Source organism: Lytechinus variegatus, chromosome 2, assembly GCF_018143015.1.
Source record: "Lytechinus variegatus isolate NC3 chromosome 2, Lvar_3.0, whole genome shotgun sequence".
NCBI classification, from domain to species: domain Eukaryota; kingdom Metazoa; phylum Echinodermata; class Echinoidea; order Temnopleuroida; family Toxopneustidae; genus Lytechinus; species Lytechinus variegatus.
In genome coordinates this window covers 70,634,380-70,654,920 of record NC_054741.1, presented here as the reverse complement: position 1 = coordinate 70,654,920, position 20,541 = coordinate 70,634,380, and the positions used below count along the sequence as shown (strand labels likewise).

At 35.9% G+C, this 20,541-nt stretch overlaps 2 protein-coding genes across 2 annotated transcripts in view; one reads left to right on the top strand and one right to left on the bottom strand.

The window, feature by feature from the left end:
• Positions 1-3,851, bottom strand: part of LOC121408872 — a 120,577-nt gene extending 116,726 nt beyond the window's left edge. Inside the window, exon 1 of the mRNA XM_041600560.1 lies at positions 3,070-3,851. Coding sequence (XP_041456494.1) covers positions 3,070-3,289 — 220 coding nt within the window. The 5' untranslated portion in view covers positions 3,290-3,851. The remainder of the gene's footprint in view (positions 1-3,069) is intronic.
• A 4,012-nt stretch (positions 3,852-7,863) lies between these two features.
• Positions 7,864-19,297, top strand: LOC121408871 (prostaglandin reductase 1-like). The gene is made up of 9 exons (XM_041600558.1): positions 7,864-8,165; positions 8,946-8,991; positions 12,421-12,477; positions 13,617-13,781; positions 14,279-14,396; positions 15,937-16,092; positions 16,545-16,650; positions 17,485-17,603; positions 18,390-19,297. The coding sequence occupies exons 1-9, from the start codon at positions 8,057-8,059 to the stop codon at positions 18,498-18,500; spliced, it is 987 nt and encodes a 328-aa protein (XP_041456492.1). The 5' UTR covers positions 7,864-8,056; the 3' UTR covers positions 18,501-19,297.
• Positions 19,298-20,541: the final 1,244 nt, after the last annotated feature.

Below are 20,541 nucleotides of genomic sequence, written 5' to 3'. Positions count from 1 at the left end.
GGGCGAAATCAAACTTACCCTGCGAAACATTTCTCATAAATTTCCCTCAGACTTTTGAAATAAAAGGGATACATTCAAGCATTTTGTAACAATTTTGCCACCCAAATTGAAATTTCAACACTTAGTAAGCACAACCTTTACCCTTTTTGTACCAGCTGGATCTGAGGACATAACTGAATCTGAATAAAAGTTTATCTCAAACATTTTCACCTTTTTTCATTAAGTTTTTATCATTTAAAGTGGGTTTACATGTCATTTTTCATTTAATACTTGTTTCTCCACACTTTTCCCAAGCTTGACAATGATTAACAAAATGAAAATCAAGCCTAAGCCATTTCATGTAAATCGCAGCTCAGTGTAAAGCAAATATCGTCACGATGGGCTCGGTGTGTGGGGGAGTGGGATGGGGCGAAATGCACTCTTCGAAGTGTTTTGGGCAAGGAAACAAGTTAAAAAGGTAAAACATATCTTCAAATCAATTTTACTAGCTAAATGCCACATGTTCTTCATTATTTAGGTTTGATTTTATTCGCATAACTATTTCAAAGTTCTGCGCAAATCATTTTTCACTAACTTTTCAAAAGTAAGTGGTGCTCACTCAAGTGGAAATATTTTTCGACAGAGTTATCGTCATTTGCTGAAATGGATCTTTACCAATGTTAAAATGTTGAAAAACTTTCAGGATATTACAAATGTATAATTTTACAGGATTTTTTCTAAGTGTAAACTTTTTTTTGATACGCACTGTATATGTTTTTGAGCAATTTTTGTCTGACATGCACTTAAATAATGTTGCGTAATTTCGTAACATGCGTGCGCGGGCGTCACAAATTTGATCTCCAAATTTGCGCGAGATTTGAAAGTAAAAGTCAGCGAGCGGCGCGGTCAAAAAATTTCGCGCAGCGGATATATCGCGAAAAATGTCGAGGGGGCCCGGGGCTGAAAAGGCCTCCCCTAGGTAAGTTAGTATTATATTTCACACTGATTTTTTTTTTAATAATTATTCAAAGAAAGTTTGATGACTTTACGCAGCGTCAATCACTTTGTTTTCCGTGCAATTTGAAATAGGTGCAGAATAAAAGTCCAATATTTATGACTGTTACACTGGGACCTTGACTCCGTGCTCGGCAATGAGCAAGAGCGAATATGTCATGTTTGAAAGGTTGACCAATGGGCATTGATATCAACATCGTACAGGTAGAACCTGACTTACGAGACACCCCATGAGAGATCACGTATACAAGGAGACATAATATTGATAGAAAAGCTTCAGGATGTTATTCTATATCTACGTTAGATATAAACCTCTCTGCGGGTTGGCTCTAAACACACTTCTGCTTGACATTGAAAGTATGAATTTCCCTCTCAATTATTTCAAGTACATTATACATGTAGGTCGACTCCCACGATATCCCTTTCAATTATTACTTGATCAATCTACAACCCCTTCCCTTTTTCTCACCCTCACAACTCAACTTCATCCCATGTTCCTTAATAACATCAATCTCTAATCAAGTTCGAGTCTTTCTTAAAAATCATAGTTACACTTCAAAGGCTAGACGAGGTATTATTTCATAATGCCGGTCTTAAAGTTTAAAACGTATTTGTTTGTGAAGTGCCAAAGTGTTAGCCCAAAACTTTTTTTCTGATTCTTAAACACAATATCCTTAAATTGATGTACATAAAAAGACACTATGTTATACAATAAGAGGAAAGATAATCAAAATTGAAATATATCAACTTTTAGCTTGTTTAATATAGAGACTGAGAACTTAGTTTGACATGCATTCATAAGGTCGTTCGTGGTTTTACGAAAACTTTCAAACTCGACAAGCACTTTCGATTCATTCATATTATCATTCTTAGATTTGGTCTTGATCTCGTGGTGATTGATGTACATGTACATGTACAAACGCTAAAATAGCAATCTAACACAATTTTCATTGCATCATATATCTTTTTAATTGGTTTCTGAACTTTGATTTGAAGCATAACCTTGATCATTGAATGAGTGATTTGAATTGGTGGTTTTCCAGTGTTCCACATCGATTGAAGGGTTATCAGTAATTATCACCCGTATCAGACATCTGAGCAGGTCATTTACAAAACCGTATTGCCCTACATTTTCTGAATATCGGGAAGGGTAGGTATATTGTTTGTATTTTCCTCGGTCTCAGTGCGCGTATTTACTTTGCATGCAGAGACGAAGCAAAATATACCTTTGTATTTTCCCTGGTCTCACATCCGGGCATTTGTGGATGCGGATAAAGCCCGGGTATAAAGAGATACGCTTCATAAGGATCCGCCCACCAACAATATACGTCATAATAAAGACAACGCTGAATCCGAGCGCTTGCAAGTACGTCATAATGGTTAAGTGCAGAGCCTAGACCGATATTAACATGACACAATAGAACTCTATTTTTAAAAGAAATATCCCCATTATCATGATTTTTGCTCTAGATATCTGATTTGGATGATAATAAAAATATTGACTGGCTCTTCTTTCGGGGAACATCAAATATATTGCCCTTAAATGACCCATATTGCCCTCGTCTAAAGACTCGGGCCAATATGATTCATTTGCTGGCAATATATTTGATGTTCCCCTCAAGGCCAGTCAATATCATATAAATATTTCCCCTTTTTCTAGTTAATGCATGAAACACAAATTTATTCAAATTTCAATGTATTTATCCATTGTAAAATATCAAAGATGTTACGCAAAAATAAGATTGCTTTAACGCAAGATTATGATGTTCATTCAGAAAAATTATTCAACAATTTAACACCACTTCATTACATAATTCCTGATATATTTGTTTTAAAAAATGTTTTTGGACAATCACATCCTGGATTAGATTTACAGAATAGTAAATAGCTTAGGTTATGTCAAGTTATTTATAACAACAATATATATGAACAAGCGTTTTATAATGATCAGATAAGTTTTGCTATGTGTTTATTTAATGAAGAAGCATCAAATCTAACCGTATGATAAAAAGTTTAATGATAATTCCTCCATTGCAATAAAAGAAGAATCGTGACATAAATAGAGACCAATCTTACCAAGAACAGTTCCTCCAGCAGTGTACGATGATGAGAGGGGAGTCAGGATGAATGGAGGGGTACCTGTCAGGGGTGATCCCGGGTGGCCAGGTATCAGGGTAAAACAGGCAGAGGTTCCTGCTCCGTTAGGAAATCCATAACAATCCTGAATTAAAGTACCAAACAAAGTGAGGAACAGGATAGTCCTGCTAAATATCGAGCATTGTGGTGATGATGCCATCCCGGTGTGATGATGGTGGCCAAGAAGGTATAGCTAACGGGACGAAACCCGTGGAAGCAGCGACACTCCTGTATAATCTTCCTCCCGTTAAGGAACTAAAGCGGTGTTTACAAGTTTGAAGACTCCACCATTTGAGTTGGCTTGCTGTGGCTTCCTTTCCTTATGAAATATGATCAAAGACACTTGAAAAGCAAGATACCATCCAGTGACGACTGGTCGTGGATTGTCAGCAGAGGGGTTTAATGTTGTTTGATCCGAAGGAGACGAATTTTTTAATATTATTTGATGATCTTAAACGGACGGGTGGTGTTGCATACACGCCGAGCACTTTCTGGTCGGCCGTCGATTGCTTGATCACGTAATAACGGTATGTAACGCATCAACAAGTGCGCTACCAGCATCCCCACCCACTCACCATGCTCATACAGTGTTATTCTGATTCACAGCATCGGGACCTTTTGCACGCTTCATCAAACCCAACCTATTCAATTTCTATCTCGAAGGAATTGTCTGAAGAGAGAAGATCCTTGCCGAGTAGTTAGGCGGTCATTCACGGCGATGTTGTCTTTCTATTGTTCCCATGCTCACACGACGGTTTCTCTCCTGCAACTCTCTATTGTGCTTAACCGAAGCTCATGGGACTCCTCCCACCACTGTTAACCGCCGGACGAGACTCACTTGAAGTTTTGCATATCAATTGCGCTCATTTTTCGTAACAAGGTCAATCGATTATGTATATAAAGAGGGTTGTTATTGTTATTATCAGTTTGACATTGTTCCCAGTTCAGCTCGCACGACCTTTCCAATTCATTTTCATGTTTAGATTTATGAGTAAGACTCATTTCGGCTATCACCCCTAAGCATCGCCTCATTTGGCAACAACGAATGCATGACGGTTATTCTATGCACAGAACAGGAAATGTATTTTGTTTTGGCGCTTTTAATTTTCTAACAAATATGAAAATTATAATGAAAGATTGTCAATGAAGAATATTAATTCATAATCTTTCGTCACTCAGATATAGTAATGCCAAGTACATCATGTTCATAATTTCTTAATTCCAGAATAAGCAACTTAAAGAATCTTGTAAAACAAATCTTTAACAGATTAAGGATGTAATGGTCAAGTATTATGGTCAGCCTTTTTGGTATATTTTGGTCATATTGGTATTCGATCTTGAAATCTTAAAAGTCTTAAAATGTACTCTTTTTAAGATTTTCCATCTTTCATGCCACTTCCCTTCTCTGTATTATTTTGAATTTTGTTTGTTTTCTAAAAATAGATAGATATTAATATATCAATTAATACATGATAAAATAGTTCAATAAATGAATGATAACAAATTGATAAATAAATAAGTAATTAATCAAATTAATAGATAAACATCCCAACATTCTGGATAAGTTGCAGCAAACTATAAAAGGCTAAACTTTGTGCGGCCAAAGGAATTGAGGCAACTTCACGACATGATTAATAAAAATGATCAAGAAAAAATGATCAAGCTTTCTTCCCTACCTTAAAAAAAACCCGAGCCACACATTATTAAAGGCCTGGTCACACCGCCCGAGCGTTGTTGGAGCGGAGAGGAAAAAAATCATCACCGCTCGCTACCGTTCACCATTTTCGATTTCGATTGTTTTTCTTTTTGTTTTCGATTTTTGTTTTCGATTTTTTCCCCCAATTTTGTGAGCGAAATTCGACCCTCTCTCCATACCGCCCCACGACCGCTCCAACAACGCTCGGGCGGTGTGACCAGGCCTTTAAGAACATTTCTGCAGACTACTGCGGACTTGATTCTTTTGGACAGCACGTTTACCCGATCTTAACTTGATATGAAGTGATCATGTACACATAAACACGAATGTATCGATTCGTTGCTGAACTTGCACGTTATTCATCAAACACGCTCTAAAGACTCCTTTCATGCGATTTTCTTTTTTGTGTGGGGGGGGGGTTGTTGGTAAAGATTGCTGAAAGATGGTGATTTGATTCTTCTTAAGGGATGGACGAGGAGGCCTGTTTGAGTTGCAGAGAGAGAGAGGGAGAGGGAGATATTAAGGGGTAGAAGAAAGGGAATTAGTTCAGGCCTGTATAACTGACTAGAGGGATATCGCTTCGCTCTCACATCACAGAAAGGCACACTTTTTTTTCTTTTCAAAAACTTGGCTCCCCCTTCAAAGTTCGTAGTTATGGGTCTGGAGAGTGATATAAATCGAGTGAGAGAGGGAGAGATAGTGAGAGCGAAGGAAAGTGAGAATGAGACAGAGATCTCTTTCTGAATAAAATTCGAAGAATAGTGAATTAGGTTGAATGATTCCATGAGTAGAGCTATGTCCATCTTAATATCAAAATAAGCATGTCGTCCAACTACCAACCATCTTGAAGGGAAATCAAATCGTGATAATATTATGTTTACTGTGTGATGCACAATTTAAAGGTCAGGGTCATTGAACACGTAAAACTATCATTGTTATTATGATTTTAGTGAGATTTGGCAAAAAAGTTTTTGTCAAATTAATAACAATTGAAAAATTTCATAATTCATATTAGAAATCACCAAATAAGTAGTTTAAATATGTGACATTTACAGTCAACCTTGGTGTGAATATATGTATAGCCTATGTAAATACATGTATAGCCTATAGATGTTTTGAAATGTTCATTGCTACGGTTAGTGTTTCTCCATTGTTGGGGGAGGACTTGGCTTGATACAGGAAGGGTATATTTTTTCAAGAAATAAGTTTTGGTAATAGGATCAGTTCAAATAGTTTGGTATGTCGATTGCGACAATCTCTCATTTGGCATTTACGTAATAATAATAATTATGGTATATTTACACAGGGTAGCCACTTCAGTTCCGAAATTGATCTCCCCTGCAGCGGGCCCTGCTATTATTATTATTACTCCATTCTTTCATCACTTTCGACTTAGCACTCATTTATGCAGCTGCCTTCTGTGTCATTCTCTGTGTCCTTTTTTGTTTTAAATTTGTCTTTGCTCGATTTTATTTGTTCTTGTTTCTTGTTATGAGTATATATTCGTAAGCATGCAGCAATATATTTGTCATTTTCTTTCATGGGGGTCACATTATGCAAGACTTGTCATGAGTACCCCCCCCCCCTCGATTTCCACAGGTACTCATATCTTTCTATTTAAAATATGAAATATGTGTTGTGAATTGTCTCCAGAAATATTCTTTTTATAAATTTCGTTATGTGTTAAATTTCATTTGTATAATTAGGTGTTGTTATAAACATCATGTAATGGTTTGTATTGTCCTTTTTATTGAAAATGTAAGAATATCTAAATTTGAAATTTTAATGATTATAAATATGCAATCCGAAAGTTGTCTCAAGACTTTTCCAAATCATCAATGTATAGTATTTCTTCTTCTCCCTTCTTCGTCCATTCCCTGTTCAAGTATTCTTCCCATCCTTGTCAGCTTACCCCCTCCTCATCACCGTCCGGCTATATTCCAGCTATTCCTTCCCCCACCATCATCTCTCCCACTACTCCCCCTTTTCTTCTTCTTCTTTCCCTCCCCTGTATTCTCTCCTTCTATTTCTTCATCTTTTTTCATCCCCCTTCTTTTTTCTTACTTGTTCTTCCTTTTGGTTTTCTTTGACGCCCTTCACATTCTCCTCCTTTATTTCCTCTTCTTTCTTTTCCCCTCATTTTCTTCTTTATCACACTTTCCTCATTCAATTATTTGCCCCATCTCGACCCCCTTGTCATGACCTCTCCCTCTTTTTCGATCTCTAATTACTATATTTTCGGCTCAATTGGTCACGAAAGTGCTAAAAGATGGCGCAATTGCAAACTACAGCAAGAGCTCTATAAATCGACCAACACATTCGAGCCTAAATTCATGTGTTTGATTCAGTCGGCCAACAGAGGATCACAGGAATGTTTGTGTATATATATATGACAATGTTTACATGGTTTTAGGGAAAATGTCTTATACAACGTTATATTAGTGTACGAAAATATTTGTTTTGTTTTAGATAATCTGACAAAAGGCAAACAATAATGCTGTACACGGACAAACATGACTGTATGTTAATCAATTCACGGTAGCTCCTGTCCTTTCTCAATAAATTCATGGAGCGTTATGTTAAACCATGGACCTACAACTCTAGGTCTCTGATTGAACCAAAATGTTAACCACAAACAGGACCCTAGGAACTATTTTACTGAGGGTTGCTGATGAAAATTTGAAAAGCAAGAAAAAATATTGATAAGGTTTTCGCTACAAGATAGAAGTCATATTGGTCCGGAGAAATTTGAAAAACAAAAGTAAAAAAAAAAAAAAAAAAAAAAGATTTTCACTACCTTCACCTCAGGGTGTGGTCCTCTACTAACACCAATTGGTGTCAGTTTTAACACCGCAGTTTTTACAGTGTACATCCATCACTTAGACATAGATCTGCCCCTGGATGGCGTGTCGTGGGAGTAGTTCTACAACCAAGATATTTGAGAATGGGACTTTGGGTTATTAGCAAACATAGACTTTAGTGCGTAGATTGCAGCTGAATAATGGTAGTTCCTGGTGATAGTTGGTGATTGACCTATCACAAGCGTTGCGTCCTTTTGCCGTATATACTGACACACATTCTGTTCAGTCCAGAGTTAAAGGCAAAAACGATTCAACGAAACTTTGCCCCGGAACTCTGCACACTGACCAACAGCCGGCTATTGACGACTGACTATTGACGGGTGAACAACTACTGCCGTTTCCCTTACTTGAAATCATTAGAAGTCTCAACATGCCTCGCAAAGGAAAAAGATGGATTTTCGCCAAGCACTTTGATGGGTTTCCAAAGGAAAGTGACATGAGACTTGAGGAGTTCGATATCCCAGCACTCAATGATGGGGGTAAGAAATTGTCTTGTTTTATACCTTAGCTAAAACATACAAAATGCCGAAGATTTTAATCATACTTTCGGATTGTCCTCATAGATTTTATGAAAAGATACATTTATTATTAATTGTAAGATTTCCCGCAGATTCCATGACTTCAAGTTGTTTCAAACCACACTCACTTTTCCTAAAAAGTGTAGATATTAAATCAAAGAACGTTTTAATTTCCACCAACACTCATACGACTTATACAAAATATTTAACACCCCCTCCCTCCCCGTGTGTCGACCAGTAGCATACTTTGAAAATCATTTAATCATTTTGATGACTCTCATAGGAGAAAACTACACTTAATAAAGTCATCAGATCTTTGGTTTATCCAATTATTTCATTGGGTTGTTTTAAACTATCTTCCTTTATCTTCTTTTTAAAATGCATTCCCTGTGTTTTACTGTCATGATGTTTTATTTTTATGATTATACTGGAGAACTTTCATGCTTGATTATCATGAATGTAATGACCTTATATGACGCTTAATGTAGAGAAAGAAAGATGAATAAATATCTTATATCACTATAACTCATGGTTATCGTTCATCGGTATGATTAATTGCACGTAGCTTTTTGAAATGTTACCATACTTATGAATATTGTTTTTTCCGTGTACAATTGATTGTGTACAGAAAAGAAAAACTAGGAATATTCTCTGTTCCCGCCTACTTTCTCATCTATTTTGTCTCATATACCATCTCTCCATTCTTGTACACATCATTACCATCCATTGATGTTCATACAGAGGTTCTACTGGAAGCCGAGTATCTCTCTGTGGATCCATACATGAGGTATGCCCGACATAGCATCTTCCTAGATATTTTAGCAAACAAACATTAGACTAAATACCTGTTGGTTTCATTAATTCATTTGTCATGTTTATGTAAATTTGCTATATATTTTTTGTTTCATCGTTAAGGATCATTTGCTTTTTAATTGAGTATAAAATAGTTGAGCAATCTTCTTACCCAAACTGTTAATGCATTATATTCGATTTGATTTACTCATTTCCACATTCCAATAACAAAAGTGAATACAAGTGTAATAATTTTGTTCTTAGCATAACGTAACAATAAGTAATATTAATGACTAACATTTGCATAAACACATTCTAATATGTTTATTGATATATAATAACACCTGGTAGATTTATTTTCTTAGTTATTGAAACATATAGCAGAATATAAGACATAATACATTTCAAAATGCAATGTGGGATACCTCCATCTTAAGCTTAAAACTTGAAAATGATTTAGGCCCCGAAAGGAAAGGGGAAAGAAAATCAGACACACAGTGGAATAATGGGATTTGTTTACAATAAATCATAAATGATTAAATTGATCCTAGTAACCAAATGATTGGCTGAAATCTATCAGAAGATCATCAGTGATTTATACCAGCTGATTTATGAGACAGAAAAAATGTTAGTGACTGGTTCTATTGATCGGTCATTGTTTTTAAATGAAGATGTAACAATGATCCATCCACATAAAACATATATTACACATTACTTTTCTTGGACGAATAATTACAAGCACATCTGTTGAAATTTCACCTCGTGTATGCATATCATATTTCTAATGCCCACATGATGATACGCATTGTTAACTATAATGTTTAGTTATTTGAACTTCACAATTTTACTTCTAGGATTGACATTAAAGATACTTGGCAAAATATTCATTCGTTATCATATTAATCTACCCTTTGAGGGGTTTTCTTGAATATCAGTAGAATATCAGATGTGCAAAATAATGATTCTATTGGTAGTATCAAATGTAATATAATACTTCTCACCCAGGTATATCTTGAAATCATATTTCTTTGATAGTGCTGGTAGCATTATAATTATTTTGGATAGCATAAGACGAAATGATTATTGATTGTTTGCTGCGTTTAGTTTTGTCAAGTCATTGAAACAATATTGATCCTTTGACCGTGACGAAAATACAAGCAGCACACATAATTATATTGACCATTCCAGCTAATGCAAAATAAATGTATTTTACCATTTCGATATGATGGATCGAGGTGATTCCTGTTGGTTTTCTGAGATATTAAAAAAAACTGTTTCATTTTATTCATTTAATTATCAAGAATAGTATATTTCCAAGACAGAAACACCACTTGCCTGTTCTGTAGGTACACTGCAAAAACTGCGGTGTTTATTTAACACCAGTCCGGAATATATGACCACACCGGAGAAGTGTTAAAACAACACCAGTTTGGTTTTGGACTAATTTCAGATAGGCGTTTCGATTTAATTTTAAAGCGGTATTGTTATAACACTTCTATGGTGTGGCCTAGATTCCGAACTATATTAGCACCGCAGATTTGGCAGCATGGGTGTCGATCACGGGGGGATGGGGGGATATATCCCCCCCAATATTTCAAGTGGGGGGGATGGCCTGTATTATCATCCCCCCCCCCAATAATTTAGGGTAGAAAAACTATAATAATGATGAAAAATGAAAAGATTGATCATAATGAATTATTGATGATTAGTATGCCATATATCAGTTTGTTTCCCTCGCAATTTGTGTATTGTTTTCCAGGACTTTTAAACAGATGGGTTGAGGTTCAAGATGAAAAAGAATGAATTGTTTATTTATATGATATTTTTAACACATGGCATAAAAGGACTCCAACGAAAAACAACTTTTGTTGATAGGGTGTTCCATCCCACCAGTGGTGAGTAAATTAATTTTAATAAATCAATTAATTCAAAATGGTGAAAAAATAAACGGGAGTAAAATGGTGGCAAGATAAATCGTCTAAGGAATGACGGTTAGCCCGATGGTGCACGAGAAGCCACACAGTTTGTAACTTGTGCTAGTTTTAATTTCAATTTAATTGGTCCGAATCCGCATTTTATCATCTTGTATTAAGAAGAAAAAAGATATTGCCAGTCGGGTTGTATACACAGAGAAGTCGATCCTCAATAATTCCGCATGTGCAACTAAAAAATAAGATTGTAATGCTACACTTAAATCAACAAGCGAGATTGAGATACCAACTCGATTTTTATTTAAAATCGTGCTCAAAATGTTTGCTTTTCAGATTGGAATATAAAGCTTTTCAGTTCGTGCTCGCATCATTTCTGTACCAAAAACCCATACTATTCATGATTAAATAGGTGAATAGAATGTCCTGCTTTCAGTTCTAAACCTCAAAAGAACTCCCGCTTCGATTTGCAATAATCTTTTGTTGGATATATATCTTGTTCTTTATCAAAAGCGTCCAATAATCTGTCTTTTTTTTCCAGATCGAAATATCAAAATTTTCAGCTCGCGCTTTGCGTTCGCATCTATTGTTCTTCTAGATAACCATCTCAATCATTGGTACCAAAAATGCTCAGAATATCAAGCTTTCAGGTCAAAATAAAAAGAAATTTCAGCTCGTTCTCTAGTGAGATACATGTATCTATCCTCCTCATGAGTTACTTACAAACAAACCTAAACAGGTACATTTTTCCTGTTTCCATGTCATACTAAAAAATTTCAGCTCGCGCTTCGCGCTCGCATTTTTGAGATATGTGTCTCTTTCTCATGAGTCATATATATATATAGGCCTATGTGTGGGTGGGTGAGTTTGTTCGTTTTGAGTGATAGAGCGCCTTTAGAACGTTGATTCATGATTTTGCCCCCTCCCCCCATCTGAAAAATGGATCGACGCCCCTGTGTATACATCATGCTCAATAAACAGATCACTATGTACATGGTCCAGACAATTTTTGTCATTTTTTTTCTTTCGCATGAGTTTAGAATAGGCTCACTTGTAACACAATTTGAATTTTCAAAAAAAAAAATATAAGTAAAGTACACTACAACAATGAAGGAATTTCCAAGATCACCATGCATTATCAACCACTCCCAAATGCCCTTATTTGTGATTTTAGTGGGGGTAATGTTGAAAGATCCCCATCCACAAAAAATTGTGTCAATCATCCCCCCCAACCAAGAATACCGATCGACACCCATCTTTGGTAGTGTATGTTACAGTCTCAAAGGCAAAAATAAGTATTACATTATTATTTATAGCAAACCATCGGATGGTTTGAAGCCAGATCCGTTGGTTTGACCATGGACCTACTACTAGTAGGTCCATGGTTTGACTGATCAGTCATGATAGTGGTTTCCTGACAGGATGTTCTCTTTTGTTTACATACGATATACTGAAATAATATGCAATTTTTCATTTCTCTCCTTAAACTATATTAGAGCTTACAGTCCTTCTCTAAAAACTGGAACAGTTATGATCGGACAACAGGTCGCCAAGTAAGTCATATACATATATATTCATAAAGTGTGAATATCATTCAGTTATCAATTCTCTAGCTCTGATGAGTTATGAGACCCTCCCTGCAAACAGTTAAAGAAAGATTATATATTTTCAAATGTAAGATGTATTGACGAGCACAGAATGAGTTAAGACAGATATTGATTATCAAATTCAGTTTATGCTTTCAAGAATTATTATTAATTGTTATTCTAATAATATATGACGGGGGGGGGGGCTCTCGATGATTTTGCCATTCTGCAGTCTTCCAGTTTTAGTGCTGCTTCAAGGTGCCGAAGATCAACGCACTGGTTGTAAGCGGAACTTTTCTCCCTGCAATTTACCTCCCCCTCTGTGTATCTCTCACTATTCGCTATCCTGGTGCATCTCGTCCTGCGTGTATATGATACTTGACCTAGGCAAATATTTAATGTACTTTTTGTCAATAAATGTGTATGTGACGTCTCCCCAGATATATTTAGCTGAACAGCATATTTCGGACTCAATAATCAGACCGCTACGCTTGACTTTCAATAAAAAACACAAATCTTTATCAATAATTTGCTTTGTCATGGTATATTTCTTATGACCTTTCACCATATTTTTTTATACCTTTGTATTTGAGTCAGTCTGAATTGCTTAGTCATTCAACCTTTAAATATATGTTAGGGGTCAGGTCTAGAATTTATATACTTTAATGTAACGAGTCTTCCTTGCTAATGTAGTGCCAAAGTTTACGATCAACTATTTGTGTTGTTCATCGACAGTCAGAAAGATAGAGATAATGTTCATTGTTAAAGGGAAGAAAAATAACCTTTTCAAATTGTTGTATCAACAATAAAGATATCTAAACAATGAATAATTTCCATAATGAAATATTGGATTATCACGTGGTATTCCTCCTCTACAAATTCATTGAAAATAAACATAGCTTTAAAAATAACAGATAACGTGTCCTTATGCATGCGCTGCAGACGCATGAAATTGTAAAATAAGAATAAAATGGCTTAGAAGTTAGAAGCCTAAGTACAATGCAATATTACGGTAGACACCGAGTTCACTTGCAAACATTCTAATTTTTCTAATACGATTAAAGATCCTCCTGGCTGATTTTATTACTTTTTTTAAATAACCCTAGAGTCATAGAAAGTCGCAATGAGAAATTCCCCGTCGGAACGTGGACGCTTCCGAGTTGTGGATGGACCACGCATTCTGTCAATAATGGAAAGGAACTCAGAAAGATGCCTCCGCTACCGGCTGATGTACCCCGGTCTTACGCCATCGGGTCGCTAGGAATGCCTGGGTAAGAGCGAATATAGTAAAATGATTCTGCCCTTTTAAGTACTAGGTTTATTGCACACAGGCAATCTATTTATGATTCTTTAGATTATAAAGGTAGAAAAAAAACTATCAGGATTTCTATGGAATATATTCGACTAGACATGCTAGAATTTAAATCCCCGGGCTTAGATTTATCAAAACCCATATACGGTATATGAATATTTTTGAATGATGCGCCAGGGTTTTATTATGTTGTGTGTACACGTTAAACAAAGATTAATCCTGTCAATAAAAGACACTCTCTTGGTAAAAAAACGTGTGTATGGTTCAAAGTTCCTATACATACATGTATAATAAATCAATAAATGAATCACTCGTCCAGGTTAATTATGTCATGGGGGAATTGTAGTTTTTATAATATCATAATATAATTAATTTATAATATAAGAATGATACAAATAACCTCAACTATAATAAATTGCACAAAACACCGTTCTGGGTTTTAATACTCTTCTATAGCTTGACAGCGTACTTTGGTCTTCTGGATATCACTGACCCTAAGCCAGGAGAGACTGTCCTGGTTAGCGGAGCTGCAGGTGCAGTAGGGAACGTTGTTGGACAAATTGCCAAGATCAAGGTAAATGCGATATCTATACCTGTATTCACTCCTTGTAGTTTCATACTAATATTTTGCCCGATTGCAAGGGAGGCTGTGTATGAATCTGGGCGGCACCATTGGGATGGCAGGGTATGATAGCCACCTATGCTTTTTCAAAAAGTGAAAGAATTAGGGAGAAATCAGAACAAAACGAAGAAATGAGGAACGCGAGCTTGAAGACGAAAATTTTGGGCCGTCAAACTATATAACTACCTCTATTATCATTCTGTTTTAAAAAGGTATACTATGGAAGCTTAAAAGTGCCACCGAGATGTTGAGATAATTATCTCGGGAAGTCGACATCTTGATAGCAAAAGATAAGATGACGAGATCCCAGATCTCATCATGTCGACATCTTTTAGAAGAGATGATGAGATGACAAGATCCCGAATCTCATCATGTCAACATCTTTTAGAAGAGATGATGAGATGAAAAGATCCCGGATCTCATCATGTCAACATCTTTAAGAAGAGATGATGAGATGACAAGATCCTGGATCTCATCATGTCAATATCTTTAAGAAGAGATGATGAGATGACAAGATCCCGGATCTCATCATGTTGACATCTTGTAGAAGAGATGATGAGATGACAAGATCCTGGATCTCATCATGTCAACATCTTTAAGAAGAGATGATGAGATGACAAGATCCCGGATCTCATCATGTTGACATCTTGTAGAAGAGATGATTAGATGACATGATCATGGATCGAAGATCTTGTCATCTGACCATTTCTTCTAAAAGATGTCGACATGACGAGATCCGGAATCTTGTCATCTCATCATCTCTTCTAAAAGATGTCAACATGATGATATCCGGGATCTTGTCATCTCATCATCTCTTCTAAAAGATGTTGACATGATGAGATCCGGGATCTTGTCATCTCAACATCTCTTCTAAAAGATGTCAACATGATGAGATCCGGGATCTTGTCATCTCATCATCTCTTCCAAAAGATGTTGACATGATGAGATCTGGGATCTTGTCATCTCATCATCTCTTCTACAAGATGTCAACATGATGAGATCTGGGATCTCGTCATCTTATCTTTTGCTATCAAGATGTCGACTTCCCGAGATAATTATCTCAACATCTCGGTGGCACTTTTAAGCTTCCATAGTATACACTACATAAGTCAAGCCCCTGGATGGTGCCATCCCTGGTATGAAGCATTCACTAATTTTGAACAATATCAGCTATGTCGAACTATATACAACAACTCTTTCCAAATTTACAATTCCCTGGTCCATAACTCCTAAAAGCTATCTACACCGGTATATATATATGCATTATTGTTTAATAACTAAATATGTTGAAGGTCTTTTTTTAACGCAATCATGATTACAAATAAACATTCAACTCATACACATGGTGATAAAACAGGACGACTAAAAGTTATATTAAAAAACTGGTGAGAGCACATCTTTATAGAAACTGTATCTCAAAGATCAAAAGAAACAACAAGTACGTGAGTGCATTTTTTGTTGTTCTGAAGTATTTTTCTTCTTTATATTACAGGGATGTCGAGTGATCGGATCGGCAGGAAGTGAAGAGAAGTTGGAGTATCTGAAGGAACTTGGTTTTGATGAAGTCTTCAACTACAAAACAACACCGAACCTTGATGCCAAGCTTAAGGAACTAGCTCCAGACGGAATCGATGTATATTTTGATAACGTAAGAAAATGATTTTTGTTGGTTGATTTACAGACGGACAAAATTCGAAATCGTTATATCTAAATTTATCACAGATCTATCCTCAAATAGGCATCTTACACTAAATACAAGCCACTGATGTGTTTAAGAAATTGAAAGGTAAGAGCAAAAATATGATAACCAGAATGATAAAGGAAATGGTGTTTGTCTATGATCAACGTATAATAATGCTGCCGCATATTTTTGTCAGAAGATGTGAGATAACGATACTGACATCCGTTTTAAATTAGTTGTCATAAAATGTCGACCACTGTCATTTCAATAGATAACAACAAAAATATACATTCACAATACAATTAGAGGAATGAAATTAAGCAAAGGCACAACATTAAAGCATTTTAAGGAAAAAGGGCGGGGATTGTACCCACTTTTGAAACTTAATCTAGTGTCGAACATGAATTTATCATTTCCAGGTTGGTGGCGAGTTTGCTACTGCAGCAGTTCTCAACATGAAATTATTTGGTCGTGTCTCATGCTGTGGAGCCATTTCCGGTTACAACTTAAAAGAACCTGAGAAATGTAAGTTAATCTTGAATAATATCAATTGAGTCATTGGTTTGAGTAAAAACTATAGTAAAAAGAAATAAAGTAAGCTTACACTGATCGTGACAGTGTGTCTTATTAAATGATGAATATACCACCTTTATTCTGAATTCAGATTTATTTTCAGCAAATTAAGCCAGAGCTGTGTTGAATCTGACTTTGAACACAACCCCATGCAATGTCAGTCAGGTTCAGTAAGTCTAGAAACCGAGTCCAGTCGGACTTTCCGTTTCCAATTAGTTTACCATCGTCTTGAATTTTTCAAACCTCGTATCAAATTAAATCACGTATTAAATTGCGATTATTCATGACCACATGTCAAACTAACTTGGATCCTAAACTTGCAGTTAAGGGTAAGTATCTCTTTGTAGTGTTCGAGTTGAAAAAAGTGGCTTCAACCCATCTTGTCAACTCAGGAAAAATAGCAGTTTAGATTATGTGCCCCGACTTAGTTTAATTCTGGTTTCTAATTTGGGATATATATTATTTTACCAGAAGAAAGGGAAATGGGTCGTCGGGCTGTGCGTTAAAGTTGTGCGTAATCCAATTCATGAAAATTTGTATGAAACGGCATTCTAAATGCTGCATGTAGTATTGCCAAAAGCTCGTTCCACAGCCGATATGGGGTTGGTATGTGATTTCCCTTGAAAAGTCTTATTGTGGTTCGTCATCCAAAATTATTCTCCTAAAGAAGTTATTTTATTGCCTGCATTGATTAAACCATTGAATTGTGTGGATAGATTTGATATTTTTTTTACAGTACGCTACAATAGAACTCGTTTATCACACATTATCCATTTTCCACTATAGTGTCATCAATCTATAGTAAGATGGTATTCAGTCAACTGAAGATGGAGGGGTTTATCGTCACCAGATATCTACCACGCTATCCTGAAACAGTCGGTATACTGGCACAGTGGGTCCAAGAGGTGAGACGTGAATCACATCATTAAAAAAAATTCTGTAATCGTGGTAAAATAATCAAACGAAGCAATTACTCTAGATAAGTTTTTGATAATGGTCACTGCAAACTTCACTCCTTTACAAACGAGTCCATGCAGCGGAGGGGTTTGGTGTTGAATGATATTTATTTTAATCGCTAGAGGGTATTCATTTGTCTCGCAATCTACTATGGTCAACAAGGAAATTCGTGATCACTCTCGCAAAAAGTGTTCACTAGCTTACAAGTTCACGAGCTTTCGAGTGCCGCTGCAACTCTTTAGATTGTCCGATATCGTACTCTATTTATACTAATCTCCAAGACCGTACGCACAAACGCGAGAACAATAGGTGGCCACTGATCCGTTGTGTGATTGGTGATATTTATTTTGTTCAGAAAGAGTTGCAATCAAACGCAACTTTATTTTCACCCAATCAGAAAGGTGTATTTTGATTTTATTTTATTGTTGCAATTAAGTGCAAATCTTAATGCAACAGGCCCCAGGCTCCTCTTTTTAAAATGAAAAAAAAAATACGAAAGACCTGCCTCGGAAGAAGCTAGGTACCTTCATTCCATTCCTTGTATATCATCTTAAACACCATTATTATGTATTCTATTTTCATATGATCCGAGCTCAGCTCAATTTTTATCAGGTAATATTTACTGTCTAACGCTAATTTGATCTTCCTCTACGTATTCAACATGTAACTCCACTATTTTCAGCGCCGAGGGAGCAAATCATTTTTTATATACTTGTCACTATTTATTGTTGCAGGGCAAGATCAAGGTTCGAGAGCACAGGACTGATGGGTTCGATAACATGTTCAAAGCATTCACTGAACTCTTCACCGGAGCCAACACAGGAAAGGCTATCGTCAAAGTCTAGCTTTTATCTCCTCTAAAGGACGAGAAAAGAATTCGTGATCACATAAACGCTGATGTTCGAGTATATTTGAACACCGTTTCCTCGAAAAATAAAAGAGGGGCGATTACTGATTTGTAAAAATTATATCAGAAACGAAGCAGTTGGTCCCAGTTTTTTCTTTTTAATAGGAAACACCAAAACCATTGTAGTTACGGACATTTTCGCGAGTAGTTATTGTTGTCCCGGAGTGAGAAAAGGGCAGAATATTACCCACCTAATCTTTTCAGGATCTGAAATATACTTCCCAAAAGAGATACACAATTGAATGGTGCCTTCACTAGCAAGTTGTTATAAACAAGAACCATGACATGCAAATCATTATATTTTTATTTTCCATAATTCGTCCATGGCGGTTAAGATTTCTTGAAGTATAGCAATATAAAAAACGAAATTGGGAGATGATATACAAAGAAAGACTACACCTACACTCTAAAAAATATTGGTTAAAAATACTCCATGAGGGTAATTATGTGTCCAACCAATATTGGGCATTTCTTTTTGGCATTTTGATTCATCCGGTGTGATGAATATTTTGTCCATTCTAAAGTAATTGCTACTTATTTTTAACCTTACTGGACAATATGCTTCCCGCATTGGGTAAAATACTGCCTAAAATTGGTTGGACACATAATTACCCTCGTGGTGGTAATTACCAACAAAAAAAAATCAGTGTATTATAGAGAAATGTTTGTGTTGTATTAAAGATTTTTCCCGTAAATAGCACACAAAGCTTTACAATAAAGACAAAAAATATCAGACTGCTCATTTTGTTTATTGTCGTCATGCTTATCTCTTATATATTGCTTGATAATTGCTCTTGAAAATTTATATAGTTTGCTCTATTAATGATTGTGAAAGTTGTAGTATCATGATAACTATGTCTACTACGGGAAGGGATTGATAGACAGATGGGAATAGAAAGAGGCCGGGAGGAAGAGGAGAGTAGAGAAAAGAGGGGAGAAAGGTGAATAGAATGAGGGAAATGAGATGAGACATGACTAAGATGAGGAAGTAATTAGAATGAATATTTGTGCAATTCATTAACAGAAGAAATATTGCACTTTCTTACAAAATCTGCTCGTTTTTATGTAAACGTCAAAAAAATATTACTAAAATGCAATGTCACTGTTGGCTTATACGTCAACATCAGATTACTCATTTTTATTAGGGCCTATGCATTAAGCACTGTTTCACAAATATGGCCCATGAAAATAGATATCATTATAACTTCGTGACATTTCATGCCGATAATGATAAACTGAACTGTTTATTTCGCTCTTTAAATCGCCTTATCGGAGTAGACTACCCCCCCCCCCCCCCCCCCATAAAGAAAGGTCCACCTTCATGTACAGTTTGCTCATAGGACAGATGAAATAAAAAGGGAAATGAGGCAAAATACCAAGTTGATTATTTGGCATTAAAATTACATCCAGAATTCGATTGGCCCCTAACGAAGTCAATCCGGATTTATTTTGAGTACACCTCGATGGGACTGATATAATCATGATAATATTGAAAATTATGTATTTTGTGTCGGAAGCCGATTTAGAAGATGAACATAAAACTGGATAATAAAATGGAAGAGATAAATCTGCTTGCCTTGTGTTATAGTAATCATGATTGTTTGTTTCTTAAATAATTACTCATGGAAAGCAGTTTTGTGAGGGATAGAGGGGGGGGGGGCAGTTGAAAAGTAAAGAAGAAGATAGAGAGGGGGAGAGGGAGATGTGAGAATGGAAAAGATAGATCAAGAGCCTGGGGGGATAAAGATGATCAAAATGATGAATATGATTAGAATTAAGCCAAGGCTACAATGCAATACATTTACAAAAGACAAAGGATAACTTTCTTTATGATTTTTCTTGCTTCGATACACTGAGATTTTTATGAAAACGTCTAAAATATGTATCAAAACTGCAATGTTAAGTTTGCTAATACGATGACATCGGATTGCTAATTAGCATAAGCGCTGTTTCACAAATATTCCAGGTGAAATTCTAAT